Here is a 16,689-nt window from a genome sequence, read left to right on the forward strand (position 1 = left end):
CTGATCCAAAGTCCTGTTTGCTCTCTGTGCTGCCTTCACACCCCTGCCCCCCGCTCAGCCGGGTGCAGGATGGGCTCTTGCCCTGCAGGACTGCCCCAACCTGTGCTTAGCTGGGGAGAAAAAGTGGCAGCTTCTTCTCTTGTAGTCTCAGAGCTTGGTCCAAGCCTGTTTTTGTTGCTGACCAAGAAGCTGGTGATCATTTCTGACTGCGAGAAGAAACTGTAATGCTGAACAGCAGTTGGAAGGGTCAGTGTAGGAGGTAGGAGAGCAACATATGGGCTCGCTGTGCTGAGCACTACACAGAGCTGAGCACAGCATGCACACGGCAAGGTGTTAGCAGCAGCGCGGGAGCGACTGGCACAGAACGAGCAGAAAAACAGAGCTAAATACACGGAGAGGCACCTCAAGCCAAGACGGGGGAGGAGGAGCTGGAATCATCTCCCTGCTGCTTCTGTGCCTACAGCTTGATGCGACGACTTAAATTTCCTCTTGCCTTTGCCCTCCCTGGTTTCTGTTCGTGCTTCAGTTCTCCCACCTCAGACCCGGCACTGGCAGAAGTGGCTCTGCCTCTGGCTCAGCCTCTGGCTCGGCCCCTGAGCAGCTCTGTGTCACTGCCTGTCCTGGCCAGGCTGGGCCGCGCAGCCCTCAGCAGCTACAGAGCAACTCCTGCCGCTGGTCCTGCAGCACTTAGCCGGTGAATGTCCTTGGGGAAGGAGTTTTTGGGGAGGTGGGAGGATCTGTGTTCCCCAATTTACAGGCAACTCCTCTGGTTCGCAAGTTCATCTCTTTTTGTTGTTGTTTCATCTCTCTCTGAACAGAACAGCATTTGATGGGGGGTACAGGGAAAGAAAAGCAGAACAGCAACTGTGGAGACCTTGTGTGATAGGGGCTGGTCGCGTGGTCCCTGCATCCACTACCATGTGCTCATCCCTCCTACACTCAGCACAAACTGCTCTAACACCTCTTGAGAAGAGGAACAAACACTTCAGTTTCCCAGTGAATCCTTTCTCTTTTTTTTTTTCTTTTTTTCCCCTCACTCGGTGAGTTTACATGGCTCACGAGGGGCTGAGAAGCATAACAGAAGCAGAAGCTACCCCAGCTGGAAATGGTGGCTGCCAGACTGTGTAGGGCATTTAAAAAAAAAAAAAAAAAAAGCTATCTCCACTTCTACACTGATACTGTTTTCAACAGTTGGTTGTTAAATACCAACTCGTGCTGATTTGCTAAGTCATAGTATAAGTATTTGCTGGTTTAATAAGCAGAAGCACTACTAACTTTTGGCCTTAGGTTTTTTTTATATCTCCTGCAACACCTTTCTCAGTGCTGCACCTGCCTTGGCCTTGAACATCTTCCTCAGTAAAAGCCAGCGCAGTGCTGTCACTAAGTCAAGTGATTTCTGGGTGGTGCATGGGAAGAACCAGCTCCAGCCAGCCTCAGCTGTGCTTTTGTACTCGCAGCACTTGTATGAGCCCGGCAGGACAGGGGCCTTTGGCCCAGAGCAGGCCGGCAAGCACAAGGGGCAGGAAGGTGCTTTAAGACACTGATGACTGCCACCTGTGCAGGGACAATATTTGCCCTGCATTACTTAGATTGAATACACATTTCTTCTGGATAACAGTTTTATATCTATCCAAATAAAGTGGTACATCATTCTAGTATAGTAGTGAATATGTATTGATGGAAAAGCCTAACTGTAAATTCCTACTCTCAAAGCAAAACTTTTACTTACCTTGAAAGCCTTCCATCTCACTTTTTTTTTTTTTTTTAAATAGGGAAAGAAGCTGCACCAAAAAGAATACAGTACTCAAAGAACATTTTTCCTTTTTTTAATAAAATACTATCATGTTCATATCTATACAAATAATTATTACAGCTATTAAACAAAGTATTACATTTAACAATAGAAATCTCAGAACTCTGAACAAGGTCATGGTTTGGGATATTTACACCCAAATGCAACACATTTGTAAAAAGATGTCAAAATAAACAGAACAAGATCTTATTTACAATTGCAAGATGATGTTCCTGTTCATTCATTATATATTCTACTGCAGATTTCCTTTTTCCATTACAAAATAGTAAGGACGTTCCAGTGGCGCTGTATCCAAGTAATTTACAGCTGTATAAAACAAGAGCACAGCAGAAAATTCTAGACTGAATATAAATAATTTACATTGTGGAGGGCAACAGCATCTTTGATTAATCTCCTGTGGCAAAATCCATCTTTGCTTTCCTTCTCACAGTGAGCAGGCAGGAACATGGGTACAACCCACTGCTGTCTTGGTTGTTTCACGTTTGTGATTGCTGAAACTGCACAGCATATTGCAAACTTGGAACCTACTTGTAAAAATTCAGTTAGGTTTCTTCTGAAATTATCGTATAAAAACTGGTATCAGCAACTAATAAGTGGCTTTCATGTAACTAAGTAAGGATTCTTAGCAGAGAGAAGACTGTTCTGTATCATCATGACCAAACATTTCCGGTAAATCACTGCTTCACAGAATAATTTGCTCTCAGTGTAACAAGTGGGAATAAAGTGTTGGTCTTATCTCTACTCTAAGGACAGCAGAGGCAGCAGGAGGCTGAAGGCAGAGTTCTGTGCAAACCTGTGTCTGCACGGGCATGCCTGTCCTCACAGCTGCTGGCAGTGCTGGGTCGGTGGCAGTGGGAGAAAGGAAAATAAGAGGAAAACACAGGTTAGGTGATAGGGAATGGAGCTTCTTACATCACTGTATCACAAAGATTGATCGATTTGGTATAAATAGATCCAATTCTACTCTTTCTTTCCAAGTCAAAGTGAGATTGTTATTGAAGTGATAAGCATGAAAGTTATCTGGGGAATAGGGAAAGGTCCCAGCTCTTAATGCTTCTGACTACACTTAGTCATCCAGAAACAGATGGCTGCATGCATTCGTGACAAAGTCCTTGAGCCAGGGCTGCACAAGTACCTCTGAACAAGGTGAAAAAGACACCAGGAGATCAGAAATAACGAAATGACGCCTTTTCTCTAGGAATGCCCTTTGCAGTTGCCCTGCCAAACGATTAGTTTCTGCAACAACAATAGTGACCGACCGCAGCAGCAGCAGCACAGCTTTAAAGTGCAGTAGGCAATCTGTGCAAACTTGTGGTGGCCCCGTACTAGCACAGCGCATTTCTCTTCAGAGAGGTGCTCTGCCCCTGGGCAGCAGTCCAGTGACTGCAGCAGGAGCTACCAGACACACTCCAGTATGGCTCAGACACACACTCAAGTCATTTCTGTTTCCTTAGCTGCGCTTAAATGAGCTCCTTTCTCTCAATCAAACTTACATAAATGTTAATACGTTACTTGTTTATTGCCTGCTTTCAACTTAATCTGATTCTGCTCGTATTCACCCAGGTTTCTTAAGGGATTAATCAAGGATTACATTAAAATACATGCAATTCAGCCCTATGCCCATTTGCTATCATTTGTTGAACTCGTTTAGGACAAGCTGAAAGCCACAGATGCACAATGCTTGTTCACTGTGGCAGTCCCACCCCAGAGGTAGTTCTGAACATTTCCCTTTTGCTACTACTTTTGTTAAATTAACCAATATGGAGTATTCTTCCTCTCTTCAAATACAAAGCAAACCCCCACTTAGAGTAAGCAGCCTTCAGAAAGATACAGTGGAACCGTTCTGGAAGAAACAATTCCACTCTCAGAACAATAAATTACAATTAAAACCACGAAACCTTTTCCAAATAGATTTTTAAAAACAAGAGAACTTTAAAATACCAAGTCATTCTTCTTGGCATTATAGAAGTTTGCTGAATAAAATGCATTTGCCTATAGAATTCTTATGACAACAAGTAGAGCAATTATTTCATCAGCAAAACTTACAGAAGCTCCTTTTTCACACACTTTTTTCCCCCAAAAAAGCATGGTCTGAGGTAAGGTAAGCCTTCCTTAAAATTTCATCAACCTGATACACAAAACGGTTTCAATGTTAGGGGAAGAGGAAAAAGAAAAATATTCTTTCAACTCAACAGTAAAGACGTTCCCCTCACTGCTCATGCTGAGAGCAAAGCCCTTGCAAAGGGCCAGCACTCAGAAAGCTGAAGCACCAACGTGCCAAAGGCCCGAACCAGCCTCCGGAAAAAATGCAAGAAGCTGAGTCGCCGCCTGGTCCATATGGAAAGGCGGGGGCAATTAGTTTACAGTGAAGAGGAAAACAAAGCAATTCCATAATTAAAAGCTAACAAAAGTACTCAACATCTCATTTCCCCTCTTTTGATGCAAACTATCCAGTCCATCAAACGTTCCTCCCACAGGCAGGTGAGCACCAACGTGAGAAACTGAACTCCATGGCAAGCCCACAAGTCACTCTCAAACCAGGGCACCCGGCCAGACAGAGCAAAGACCATCCCCAACTGTCAATTAGACCAAACCACTATGCATTAGAGCCAATTTTTCTTGAATTGATTTAAATGCCAGTCAACAGTGAAAATAATAGAATTTTGGGGGAAGATAATAGAATTTGGACAAACAGATTTATATGAAGCTCTTCAGGCTAGGTCTTCCTACCTTTTCTTTCATTCCACGTGAATGACATCAGGATTGTTTGGCATCATTTATGGCATGTAAAAATACTCCTACAGGCACGTGGCTGAACGTCAACAGAAATCGCCCTCATCAATGAGGGTAGTGAACTGGTCTCCATCCTGGTCTCAGCAGCTTTCATAAAAAGCCCTGAGAAGGACCGTGAAGCAGCATGGTATGGGAACTACCGCACCCTGCAACAGCAACACAAGGTACAATCCTCTAGAGAAGAATGAAGGTGATACGGTGATTAGTTTTGAGCCACGCACCAGGAAACTGTGCAGTTGCTGCAAAATCACAGTCTTTACACCACTGAAATGCCTCTGTGGTAATGGCCTGCACTACAGGTATCCTGTGAATAAGATTGCTTTTTTGGTCATCTTTGTACACAGAAAAGGGGCACACGAAAGTTCCTGATGCAGTTACTGCCTGTTCAGAAAACAATGCACACCTTAAAAAACAAAAGATAAAAAACACTAAAACCCAACACAAACAATACGTTCTATACTGAATACTCATGATCGCATTAAACCTTGATACAACACCAGTGAAATTAATAGTGAAATCAATATAAAGGAAGAAATATATCCATGTAAGCTTACAGGCTCTCTCCAGTTTTGAAAGACATCATGGAGCAGTGGAGCTTTTCCAGCAGAGGAAACTAATGCAGTACGACATGAGGGATGAGCAGGATTAACATCTTTAAGTAAAGTCCTGTAAACCAGGGCTTAACTTCTCACTACTTTGTCTTGAAAGCCAAATACGCTTACTCATAACAAATGCCACTTAAAGAGAATAAGAATGGCTCTTTTGCATTCCTCTGCACAGAATACCCAGTAACAAACGGTGCCACTGCTGAGACAACCCTCCTGTCTCTAGCACCCACAACCCATGGATCCATGACATGTTAGGGAACACATTTCCACCACCTGACACAGCCCATTTGGGATCTACAGAATTTAGGGGAAACCAGTCTGGTCCAATCAGACAAAACGCAGACCTGCAGTTTGCTCAGTCAGTGCTGAGGACTGACAGTCATTCCTAAGGCTACTGCTTTGCATGGACCACATGCTACTGTTCTGTGGCAAGTACAGTAAAGCAGGCTTGCTCTGAAGTAAAATAAATATTCCATCAGTTAGTTTTAATAAACACAAAAATAGTGAACCACCACTTACATTTAGTGTCCTAAAGATACTCCCCATCTGAATTAAAAGGTGATCCCCTGTTTGAAGCAGAACCATTTTACTTAGCTTTGCAGGAAAACATCAAAACATTAAGTTCAACAAGGCCAAGTGCCGGGTCCTGCACCTGGGGCGCAACAACCCCAAGCAGCGCTACAGGCTGGGAGATGAGTGGCTGGAAAGCTGCCTGGCAGAGAAGGACCTGGGAGTACTGGTTGATAGTCAGCTGAATATGAGCCAGCAGTGTGCTCAGGTGGCCAAGAAGGCCAACAGCATCCTGGCCTGTATAAGAAGCAGTGTGGCCAGCAGGGCTAGGGAAGTGATTGTGCCCCTGTACTCGGCTCTGGTGAGGCCGCACCTCGAGTATTGTGTTCAGTTTTGGGCCCCTCACTACAGGAAGGATATGGACATGCTCGAGCGAGTCCAGAGAAGGGCGACCAAGCTGGTGAGGGGTCTGGAGAACAAGTCTTACGAGGAGCGGCTGAGGGAGCTGGGCTTGTTCAGCCTGGAGAAGAGGAGGCTCAGGGGCGACCTTATCGCTCTCTACAGTTACCTTAAAGGAGGCTGTAGAGAGGTAGGGGTTGGTCTGTTCTCCTACGTGCCTGGTGACAGGATGAGGGGGAATGGGCTAAAGTTGCGACAGGGGAGTTTTAGGTTGGATGTTAGGAAGTACTTCTTTACCGAAAGGGTTATTAAGCATTGGAACGGGCTGCCCAGGGAGGTGGTGGAGTCACCATCCCTGGAGGTCTTTAAAAGACGTTTAGATGTAGAGCTTAGCGATATGGTTTAGTGGAGTACTTAGTGTTAGATCGGAGGTTGGACTCGATGATCTTGAGGTCTCTTCCAACCTAGAAATCTGTGACACTGTGATACTGTGATACCCCACGTTTTAAGAATGGAGACATCACCAGGGTAGACTACATTCTATTTTGCCCAATTCTCTTTTATGCTAAAGCCTCTCAGCCAGGTGTGGGATGATTGCATATGAGGAAACCTGAAGTTACTATGCTATTTGAAGAATATAATCTGGAATGGTACTTCCATGCACTTAAAAATAAAAGAAAAATCACATCGCAGAGCCATTAAATAAATAAAACTTACCTAGTTCTTCCCTTTCCCTTAAATGAAATGGGATCAAAATCTGTGGAAGTATACCAGAGACTAAGCTAGCACACACGCATTCGTTCTGTCCCTCATGCACGCACAAACACGTCCCCCCTTCCTCACAATGCTCAAACCACGTCTTCCTGGTATGCAATATTTCAGTCTTGACACATTCATGTTCTTCCTTCACCCACAATCATACGGGTTTAGACAAAAGGTGCATTCAAGTGCAAAGTACTGATAATTAAATTAGGCCCCGACACTGTTGGCAGTGTTAAGTAGCTGCTGTGCCCACGAGGATCCCCATTAATTTTGTGGGATGCCATGGGCTCAGTGCTCCTCCTATGTGCTGTTCAATACAACAGAGGGCTGTCACTCCTAGAAACCAGAAAGCTGGTGTTTGAGCATGGGCCAAAAGAGGAGAAAGAAAAAAAAAAAAAAAAGACGTTAAGAAGGTGCTAAACAAGGTTCAAGAAACACCCTGAGGTAACTTGCAGCATATGAACAATGAAATGGCAACAAACAGGGCTGCTGTCTCTGCTGACTACACCAGCAGGGGTAGTAAGCTACAGTAAAATGTTGACCAAGTTCAGCAGTAACAGATGCCATTGTTAAAATAGATCCAAACAAATTTTGTCTTAGAAACAGAAAGTCATTTTTTAAAGAAATGTCAATTTTCTAAAACAGTATTTTTAATTGCTGACCATAGAAACACAGTAATTTTTGCCAGGTAAAGTCAGCCTTAAGTCAAGTGTATGTGACAAGCTTCAAAGAGACAAAAGCTGCACAACAAATGGCTTTATCAAATAATGCTGGATTAACACAGACTTGACTTGTTATGAGGCTCCTGAAAGTATTTTTCAAAGGAAGAAGAGAAACCCAAGCCACTTCAAGTTCGTCTTTAGTTTTAGGTAAACACATTGTAATTGAAATCTGTAGCATTTTTTTTTCCTATCTCTCGTTCGGATGTTCTCAATTCTTTCTTTACATCCAAGTACTACTGAAGGTGGTGATTATCCTGGGACAATCAGACATCAGACTTGATTGTTGTAAAATCAACAATCAATATTTGCACAGCTCTAAATGTTGCATTCTTACCATTTACTTGTAAGTAAGCATTACTATAGGCACTGGTGCTTTAAAGTTAGTAAGGTGGATGGAAATACAGTGTGTATATAAATACAAAACGTACCCATATACATACGTTTAGGCAAATAAACAGTGATGCTATGAATGGGCTCTTCAGGGATGCCAGTAAGATCCGTTTTCTTTTTCTTAAATATATAAACAACGCATCAGACTAGAAGTCAGTCTATCAGTCTTCATACAGCTGAACTGCAATCGTGACCTAGAATATGGCTTATATTGTGGGCAGGTCGGTTTGATGACTGCTTGGAAGAATCTGAAGCAGATGTGTTTGCAATGGAAAGCAAAGGCGACATTGCTGAACCATCTGGAGGAAGAGCTGTGGCTATTTCTGGAAACAAAGACGTCAAGTTAAAATTGGATAAGTGTGACGTATTGGTCATGTGCATGGGCGGCATATCCGGAAGCAAAGGAAAACTCGGCTGAGCAAAACCAACAGGCCGCGGAGGGGACAAAATGGATCCAAATCGATTGTTCAAACCTCCACTACTTGGCTTTTCTGTGCTTGGATTAGGAAACATTTGATTGGGAAAGTAAGGGATAGAAATGTCATTGGAAAGAGTGGGATGGGCGGGAGAGTATGGCGGGTAGAAGGATGGCAGCGTATTTTGAGGATCGACTGGGATTAGGGCTGGTGTTCGAGTGGCACTAGGCTGAGTAACTGGTGGGATGAAAGATGCATTGGCATTTATTGGTGGATTCATGCCACCCTCTGGAATAAAAGGGAAGCCAAAGTTCTGAGAGAGCGTGTGTTGGTCAGGGGCTGCGTTATCATTAGACACCTGAGGGCCATCAGACATAAAGCGGACAATGCTTCCTCTTTTTTCTATCGCAGACTGCTGGCGCCCGAGGATCATACTGCCACTGGTAGACAGGGGAAGATGGGGAAGACTAGGGTCAAAGACATTTCCATGTCTTTGATTTCCAGATCGGTTCCTTTCAGGCTGACGTATTTTAGAGCCTCCATTATCTTGCAGAGGATGCCTCGATCGCTGAGTAACTGAAGAATTTGGCTGACGAACGGATGGTTGCCCTTGTTCACCATTTCCATGAGAAACTGCAGGGTGAGGGTGAGTGGACCTCACGACTCCATGCATGTTGCTAGAAACAGGTGTATTCATGTGACTCTTCGTTCCATGACTCTCGGTCATCCTCATGGGATTGGACTTCTGTACAGAAATGTTTGGGCTTGTATTTCGACCCTGAATATCTCCCGAAGAAGAAGAACTTGAGAAAGGAATATTTAAAGAACTGTTCCTTGTGTTAATTGAACCGATAGACATGTCACAGCTTTCCCTATTCTGACCATCACCATCTCTTCGGATGTGGACACTCTCTCGCGCTGGGGGACAGTTGTACTCGATCGTGGAGGACGCACCACACTGCGTATTCCTTTGATGCTCTGGGAGTGATCTTTGGCTTCCACTAACTTGCTCTCCAAGGTGAGGGGCAAGTAAACTCTGCATAAAACTTTGGTGGCATGTATTTTCATTTTCCCTTGATGGAAGGGTATTTCCTGTTGGAATACCCTGTACTGGCTGGTAAGGCAATCTCTTCTGTCTTTCTATAGACGGCCCAGTATTTTGACCAATTCGGAAAGCTTGCGACTGCATGCCCCTGAGGGATGACACAGAATTACCAATTTCACTGTTCCTTGAGGCTTGTACATCAAAATTGCCTGTTGGTTGTTGATTGGGTCCTGCTGGCTTAAATGTCTGACAATCAGAAAGCCGTTGCACATCTGAGCCAACCGTATGATCAACAGATATACGGCCCTGCATATTATGAATGACCAACCCTTTATTTCTAGAAACATCTAGATAGCTTCTCATTTCAAGCTGGTCAGAAACTCTAGGGCCTTGAAGAGATATTCCTATTCTCTGTTCTGAATTAGAGGGTGTCTTCCCGATGAGTGCTTCAGCAGAGTAGCTGGATACTCTGTTTCTCTCCTGCCTATGAGGAGTGCAAGTCATATCTGATGGTCTGGTTACAATACTTGCCTGAGACACCATTTGCTGCTCTAAGCCCCTCGAGGTCATAAGCCTCTGCATCTGATTATGCCCTGACACATGTTCAGAAGCTGAACCTTGCTGTCTGCTGCTAACATCTTGTTGCTGTTGATGCATAATTTCCTGGTTTATATGGCTCTGAGGGTGGTTATGGTGGTTTCTGCTTGTTGCGGGATTTTCACAGTTCTTTTCAGGCTGAGGAGCTCCAAAGTGCTGCTGCATCTGCTGCTGCATTTGCTGGTGGTGAGGATGAGGCTGACCACCTTTTTGTCGTGTCTGATCACTTCCATGGTGTTTCTGCTGTAGAGAAAGTTGTGTGGCTTGGCTTCCCTGGATAAGATTTCGTTTCTTTTGCATTTGCACCTCCTGCTGTATTGTTCGCTGCTGGTGGACACCGTGGGGTTGAGAGTGGACTGAGTTTTCCCCATGAGTGACATGGTGCTGCAGCTGATACAAGTGGTGCCTTTCTCTTAACTGTCCAGCCTGCTGTTGTTTTAAGTATGGATGATTACTGTGAAGATGAGATATGCCTTGAGAAGGACCGTGCTGAATCGGCTGCAAGTGCTGCCCTGCTTGACCTTGCTGTTCTGAAACTGATGTTTGAGAGCTGCACTGAACTTCAGTTTGTCTCAAAGCTGGTGTTACAAAGTTGCTGTTTGATGGGAATAACCTATTAAGGCCATCCGTGTGCCCTTGATTGCTCACTGACGGCACTGAATTTGATGAATTAGGAGGAATCTGACTGACTAGCATCTGCGTTTGATCAGCAATGCTCTCTGGTGTTCGGTTCATCAGTGCCATGCCTTCGAGCCTTATAGGTGCTGTCTGGCACTGCTTTTGCCTCTTTGCTGTAGAGAGCAGAAGGTCATCTTGAACAGCCCGCTTGGCTGAGTCTTTGCGACCTTCATGGCCTTGCTGCTTTAAGTGTGATTCCTGCAGCTGGGGAGCCTGCATGGTGTTTGCCCTAATAGCATTCAGTTGCTCCTGAGCGTATTCATTCATCATAGCTGGTCCTGGAGACTGGTTGACATATGAACTAGATGGAAGGGAGAGACTCACCGTTGCAGGAACACTTGGTGGCTCTGAAGGCTGGGATAAACTTGAGCAACTCACAAGGGGATGGACAATGCGACTCTGGTGTATTAGATTATTCACGCTTAAACTGGTTATGCTTGGTGACTGGGAGGCTGAAATCTGCAAAGAAGTGTTTGAGGTTTCCACACCTCCTACAGAACAGCTTGGTTTTTCAACTTGTCTATCAACATTTGTTTGCACTGTATCCTGAGCACTGAATTTGTTTGATGCTGTTTCTAATGGCCCTGCATTGCTTTCTTTCGCTGGTAAAGGTTTAAAAGTCGGTTGTTCTCTCTCCAAAGATGCAACCTCAGTTGACTTAGAGATGGCATCCCTCATATTAACTTGTATTCCTCCTCCACCTTTCTCGAGGTTTTCTTGATCAAAAATAGCTCTTGCTGCAAGAGCTACAATGTCGGGTTGTTCTGAAAATGTGCAGTTGTTACATGTACTGGTTGATGTGCTGCTTGTAACATCTTCTCTGGTGGTATCTGGCAACATCGACGCCACTGAGAAGCCTCGACTGCTACCAGAACTGGTTGACATTGGGGAGTCTGCCTGCCTGCTGGCAATTAGGGAAGCACTAACTACTTCCTGATCAGAAATGCAGGTGTGATGCTGGGAGAGAGAATCTCCCTCTGAGTTCATTAACAAAAGTTCCTGCTTCTCAGGCAAATCAACATTTGATTCCGCTGATTTAGAGTTTTCCATGGGAAAATTAGAATGCTCCCCCTGAACCGTAAAAGAAGAGTTTTTTTCCTCAGCTGTACTTTCTTTTGTGAGATCAGACAGCATTTTGGTTAGACCCTGCCCCTCTAACAAGTCTGCATCTTGCATGATAATTGAAGAATCCTGTGCAACATTGCAGGACTCCGAAATTGCTCCTGCTTTGGAAGTATGGTCTGCTGCGCTGCTCTGTGCTGCTGTCATCCCAGCAACCTGAGAATTTGTCATATGTGCTTCAGTACGAGAAGTCATTAAGGTTCCAGGGGGTTCACAGGGAGCAGAAGACTCTGACAAGGCAGAGGCAGTAGGTGGATTGCTCTGAGACCGACGCGCCTGCGGGAGAGGAGCAGCATCTTTGGCAGCCGGCGGGTCCAGCACCAATGGTTCAGACACCGTGGGCTGCAGGGGCGAGGAAGCCGGCAGCTCTGCCGACGGCAGCTCTGGCACAGGGCAGGATCCGGCTGCCTGCTCAGAGCACTCAGACTCTTTGGAATGACAGTCAGAAATGCTCGTGCCACTTGGTGCTGCCACACCACTCGCCTGCGACGTAGCTAAAGCTTGCGATGCTGCCGGCATGTTTTCAGACAGCCCCTCACCGTTTGCATGCTTTGACACAGTTTCCACAGGAGCACAATCTACCTTCCCCGCATCTTTGCAAGGAATTGCTGGACAGGAAACTTTACTGTTGACTGCTAGGTGTTTTTTAGTACTCGGCTTTTTGTTTGTCCTTTTTGATTTTGTATTAGATGGCAAACCAGCAGCAGCTTTTTTGGGGGAAGCATTTATTGAATTAGATGCACTAGTTAATACTGAACCCTCTGCAGATATTGCAGATGCCACCGAAGTTGGTAATGACACACAGTTAACTGTGGCGATCTGGTTATGGACAGTTGTGGGATTGGCAGGGTGGCTGAGAGACAAGTGTAAGCAGCTTTGTCCAGCCATTTGTGATATGCTTTGATTGAGGTTAGCTAAAGCACCAAATGTATTGAGGGCAACGTTGGTATTTGGATCTTCGCTGGTGGTGGGTTGAATAATTTGCATAGGGGCTTGATTTGCAGCTCCAGATGAAGACATCACAGGCTGCAATGCAAAAAGCTGCCCATTTAATGAGATAGTTTGAGGATGCTGTTGATTTGACATTGTAACTGAAAATGTTTGTGTAGAGCTAGAAGATGGCAAAGAGGATGGTCTTGGTAATATATGAACAAGGTGTTTCCCTCCAAAAGTCTGTGGAAGAGGGGAATTTTGTACAGAGTTGCTAGAGTTTGCGATTGCAGTAGGCCCATTCATGGGAACTCTTACTGAAGCAGAAGGCTGGGCAGAGAGGAGAGGAAGAGGATTCTGACTAGCAGCTTGTATAATTACAATTTGTTGACTGACATTTTGGCTAGGAACTTCTGCTCTCACGATTGGAGGGCATGGAGTGGTGTTTGGAGGCTGGAGAATTATGACATTCTGGTTGGCTGGTGCTCCTGTTACGGCTGACGCAACTGGCTGAGCCATTTGAATTACCTGCATAGCTGAATTTAATGAAAGGATATTTCCTGCAGCCTGAGTTTTAACCTGTGGCTGGCTGATTAATGGCTGCATAGGTAAGGACGGACATGAGGGCAAGGTAACTACAATTTGTTCAGCTGCCTGCACATCTCCAGGCAGAGAAGTATTTAGACTAATGCTTGTAGTCAAAGGCCTGCTGTGAGCAGGAGATACAGTACCAGCGCCATTAACTGGCTCATTTAGTAGCGCAGTCATCATACTGGATGGTGTTTGGCTTAGTGGCTGAACAGTATTTCCTGCTAGCTGCAAAGTTGTCCACGTGGTCTGTGTGTTTCCAGCTGAAGGCATCCGTGTAAGGCTACTCATGTTTTTCAAGTCTGAAGCACCAACACCTGTAGAGCCTGAAAAAGACCAGCAGTTCTCTAGGGGACTGGCAGGCAGAGTGCTTATTGCCGTTACAGCCTTAATTCCTTCTGCTGCAGAAGTCACAGGCATTCCAGCACTACTTACCAAGTCTGTACTTTTGAGGATATTTACAGAGGAAAAGCTATCTGTACTAGACAGTCTCACAGATGGCACGCAAGCTGTGTCACTGTTTGAAATTACACAGCCTTCTTGAAATTCATTCCTAGAATTGGGTGTTTTTGAACAGGTTGCATTCACCTGTTGAACTTGAGAGGCTTCCGTGGAGGCACTGGAAGGAAGGCTGATTCCCTGCAGGAGTGTTTTCTTCATTAATTTCGGGCACCCCTCATCATTTTTACTTTTGGAGAGATTTTGATCATTCTGTGATGTATTACTTAGAGAACTCTGTAGTTCCTGTTCTGTTCCAGATTGAGAAGTGCTCTGTGAGCTGGCAGTAGCAAGCACACCTTGCTCATTCTCTAGGGTGGAAAGCTCAAGAACATTCCCTGCTGGGACTGGCTGAGTGGGTGCCAGTGGAGAAACCGTACTCTGAGACCGTGGCTTGTTTTCTGCAGGGTAAATACCAGAAATCGTCACAGGAGTCACTAAGTTGCAAGTTCTCTGAACTGGCACAACATTGGCTGTTTGTTTTTGTAAATTATGACTAACGTTAAACGTTATTCCCTGGACAGATGCTCCCTGGTTATTTCCATTGGGTTGACTCCCATTTGAATAGACGATGATGTTCTTTTGAACCTGATCACCAGGAATAACAACTGAAACCTTTGCATTTTTGAGATTCCCCTTCCAGTGGATTGTAGGATCATCATACAGGCAAATATCATTTGCTTTCAGTAGTTCGATATATCTCCCGTTTTCCTTCTGAAGTTCATCCAATTGTTTCCGGAGTTTTTTTATCTCTTCAGCTACAAAACAGTGAGAGCAATCCATTACTTCAGCACCTGTGCAAATACCAGGTAATACTACCACATGATTTGGAGAGTAAGTTCTATGCAATATTGAAATACATTACTAACAATGTATGGATTATAATAATAACTTCAAATGGTTAAAATAATGTAAATTAAAAGAGTATCCTGGTAAACCCTTCAACTGAGCAGGAAACTAATGAAACCCACAGGCTACTCCACTACCAATAGTTAAATATGTTAATTAGTTAAAAAACAAAACAAAAAAACACAAACACTAATCATTTAATTACAAAAAAAAACAAAAAAAACAAACATGGTGATCTATCTTGTTTTTTTTTCCTGATCCTTTGCAGGCACTAAAATTAGTTTTATTGAATCGGTAATCTCATGACTTTCCAGGACACTAAGTTTCATTATATATGAAAATGATATGCAAAACTAAATACAATGCACTTATGTAAAGCCACAAAAAACAGCACTTGGAGACAGCTCACCTATCTAGGAAAATCAACTAGGCTTGTCAAATGCAATTACATCAACAAGATGAACTATTTAATAGAATTCTATTGTATGTGGAGAAATAAAAACTACAAACCACAACATTAGCTCTGAGATTATTTGTCATATCTCCGTCACTGTATTTTTATGCATCTGTTAAATAAGAATTTATATGATATATTATACTTTTATAAAGTAGATTGTTACTACCTTCAAAGTATTTGAAAGGAGAAAAAAAGAATATGCATGAAGGAAACCCCATTTTTCCAACAAAAAAAATCTAACAATGTCAGAAATTGTTCTGCGCGTTACAGTAGAATACATCAGGATGGAATCTGCTAGATCATACTGCATTATCTGTGAGCTCTTTACTTTACATCACAATATGATTTCTTTATATCTCATAGCTATGTACAAGAACATGCACTTGGGCTTTTCTTTACGTCTTGTTTCAAGTTATTCTAAGTGGATGTATTTTTCCTGCATGCATGTCTTGGGATTCATCAAGTCTGTTGAGTCCCGGGCTTCATTGTTAGCAAATACTAACAGACACACATTGGAAAGAAGTGACAGAAATTCTAAAGCCTCCAGTGAAATCTTTATTTACCCTGTTCGTTGTTCCCTCCATTTAACAGAAGTTCATCATTCTGTCTTTTCATTTCTGTAATATACTTAAAGGCTTGGTCCAGGATCATGTTCTTGCTCTTTAAAGGAAAAACAAAGAAAAAATTAGGAAAAACCTCATCATTATTGGATCTACCAATAATAGATCTTGCATTTGTTCCAACAGTCTTCATTTTTAAAAAACCTGAATGATTCTCTGAATGTAGGTTTTTTTCGTTCTTTGTTTTTTAAAAGATGAACCAGAAATTTCATGGGTGATACTGACCTTAAAATGCTGTGAGTTTTTAAAGAACTGAATGTTTCATGATGGAGCTGAAACTTTTCTGATGCCAAAACCTAAATACTAAGCCACAGAATCCAAGCAGCAAGCATCATTCTTGTTCACTAATAAACATATACACCACTTGAAATTTCCAGGACACTGCTTCATACATATTTTATTAGGAAAGAAGCAATCACAGAACAATTATCCAGGGAAGCGTTTGCATAATTTTGAAACTAATATACTGGATAATACGGGATGAATAAACATACCATAACCTTTCCACCATCTTCTTTTTGTAAGATAATGTTTATTCTGCCTGCTAAACTTCTCATTTTCTTTCTTGTTCTGCTGTTCTGTAGTAATAGTCTCTGCTGTAGATTGTTCTGTCTGGAAAAAGATGCTTCTGTGCGTCAGCCTTTGTCATTTTGTCTTTTCATCTCTCACAAGGACACTGTCTTACCTCACTATTAGCATTCAACTTTCAGAATTGCTTTCATCTCATTATATCGAAGACTACGGAAATAAACGTACATGCAATTCAATTTACATCTTAGGACATTAAGCAATCACCAGCAAAGGGCAGAGGAGGGATTGGAGAATGACCTGAAAAATGATTTTGCTTAACCCATAGCTTTCACTAGTTGAGCATTGTAAAGACTGTATTAAA

The 16,689-nt window shown here is 43.4% G+C and overlaps 1 protein-coding gene across 11 annotated transcripts in view; it reads right to left on the minus strand.

The window, feature by feature from the left end:
- Positions 1–1,810: 1,810 nt before the first annotated feature.
- Positions 1,811–16,689, minus strand: part of USF3 (upstream transcription factor family member 3) — a 33,033-nt gene continuing 18,154 nt past the window's right edge. For 10 of the 11 annotated variants that reach the window (XM_048047623.2, XM_048047619.2, XM_048047624.2 and 7 more), the window contains 2 exons: positions 15,741–15,837; positions 1,811–14,629 (listed from right to left, as the gene is read on the minus strand). In XM_048047623.2, coding sequence (XP_047903580.2) covers positions 8,166–14,629; positions 15,741–15,837 — 6,561 coding nt within the window. In that variant the 3' untranslated portion in view covers positions 1,811–8,165. Of the gene's footprint in view, positions 14,630–15,740; positions 15,838–16,291; positions 16,410–16,689 lie in introns of all 11 variants that reach the window. The other variant, XM_048047627.2, reaches the window with a different exon arrangement.

This window comes from Anser cygnoides, chromosome 1, assembly GCF_040182565.1.
Source record: "Anser cygnoides isolate HZ-2024a breed goose chromosome 1, Taihu_goose_T2T_genome, whole genome shotgun sequence".
Classification (NCBI taxonomy): domain Eukaryota; kingdom Metazoa; phylum Chordata; class Aves; order Anseriformes; family Anatidae; genus Anser; species Anser cygnoides.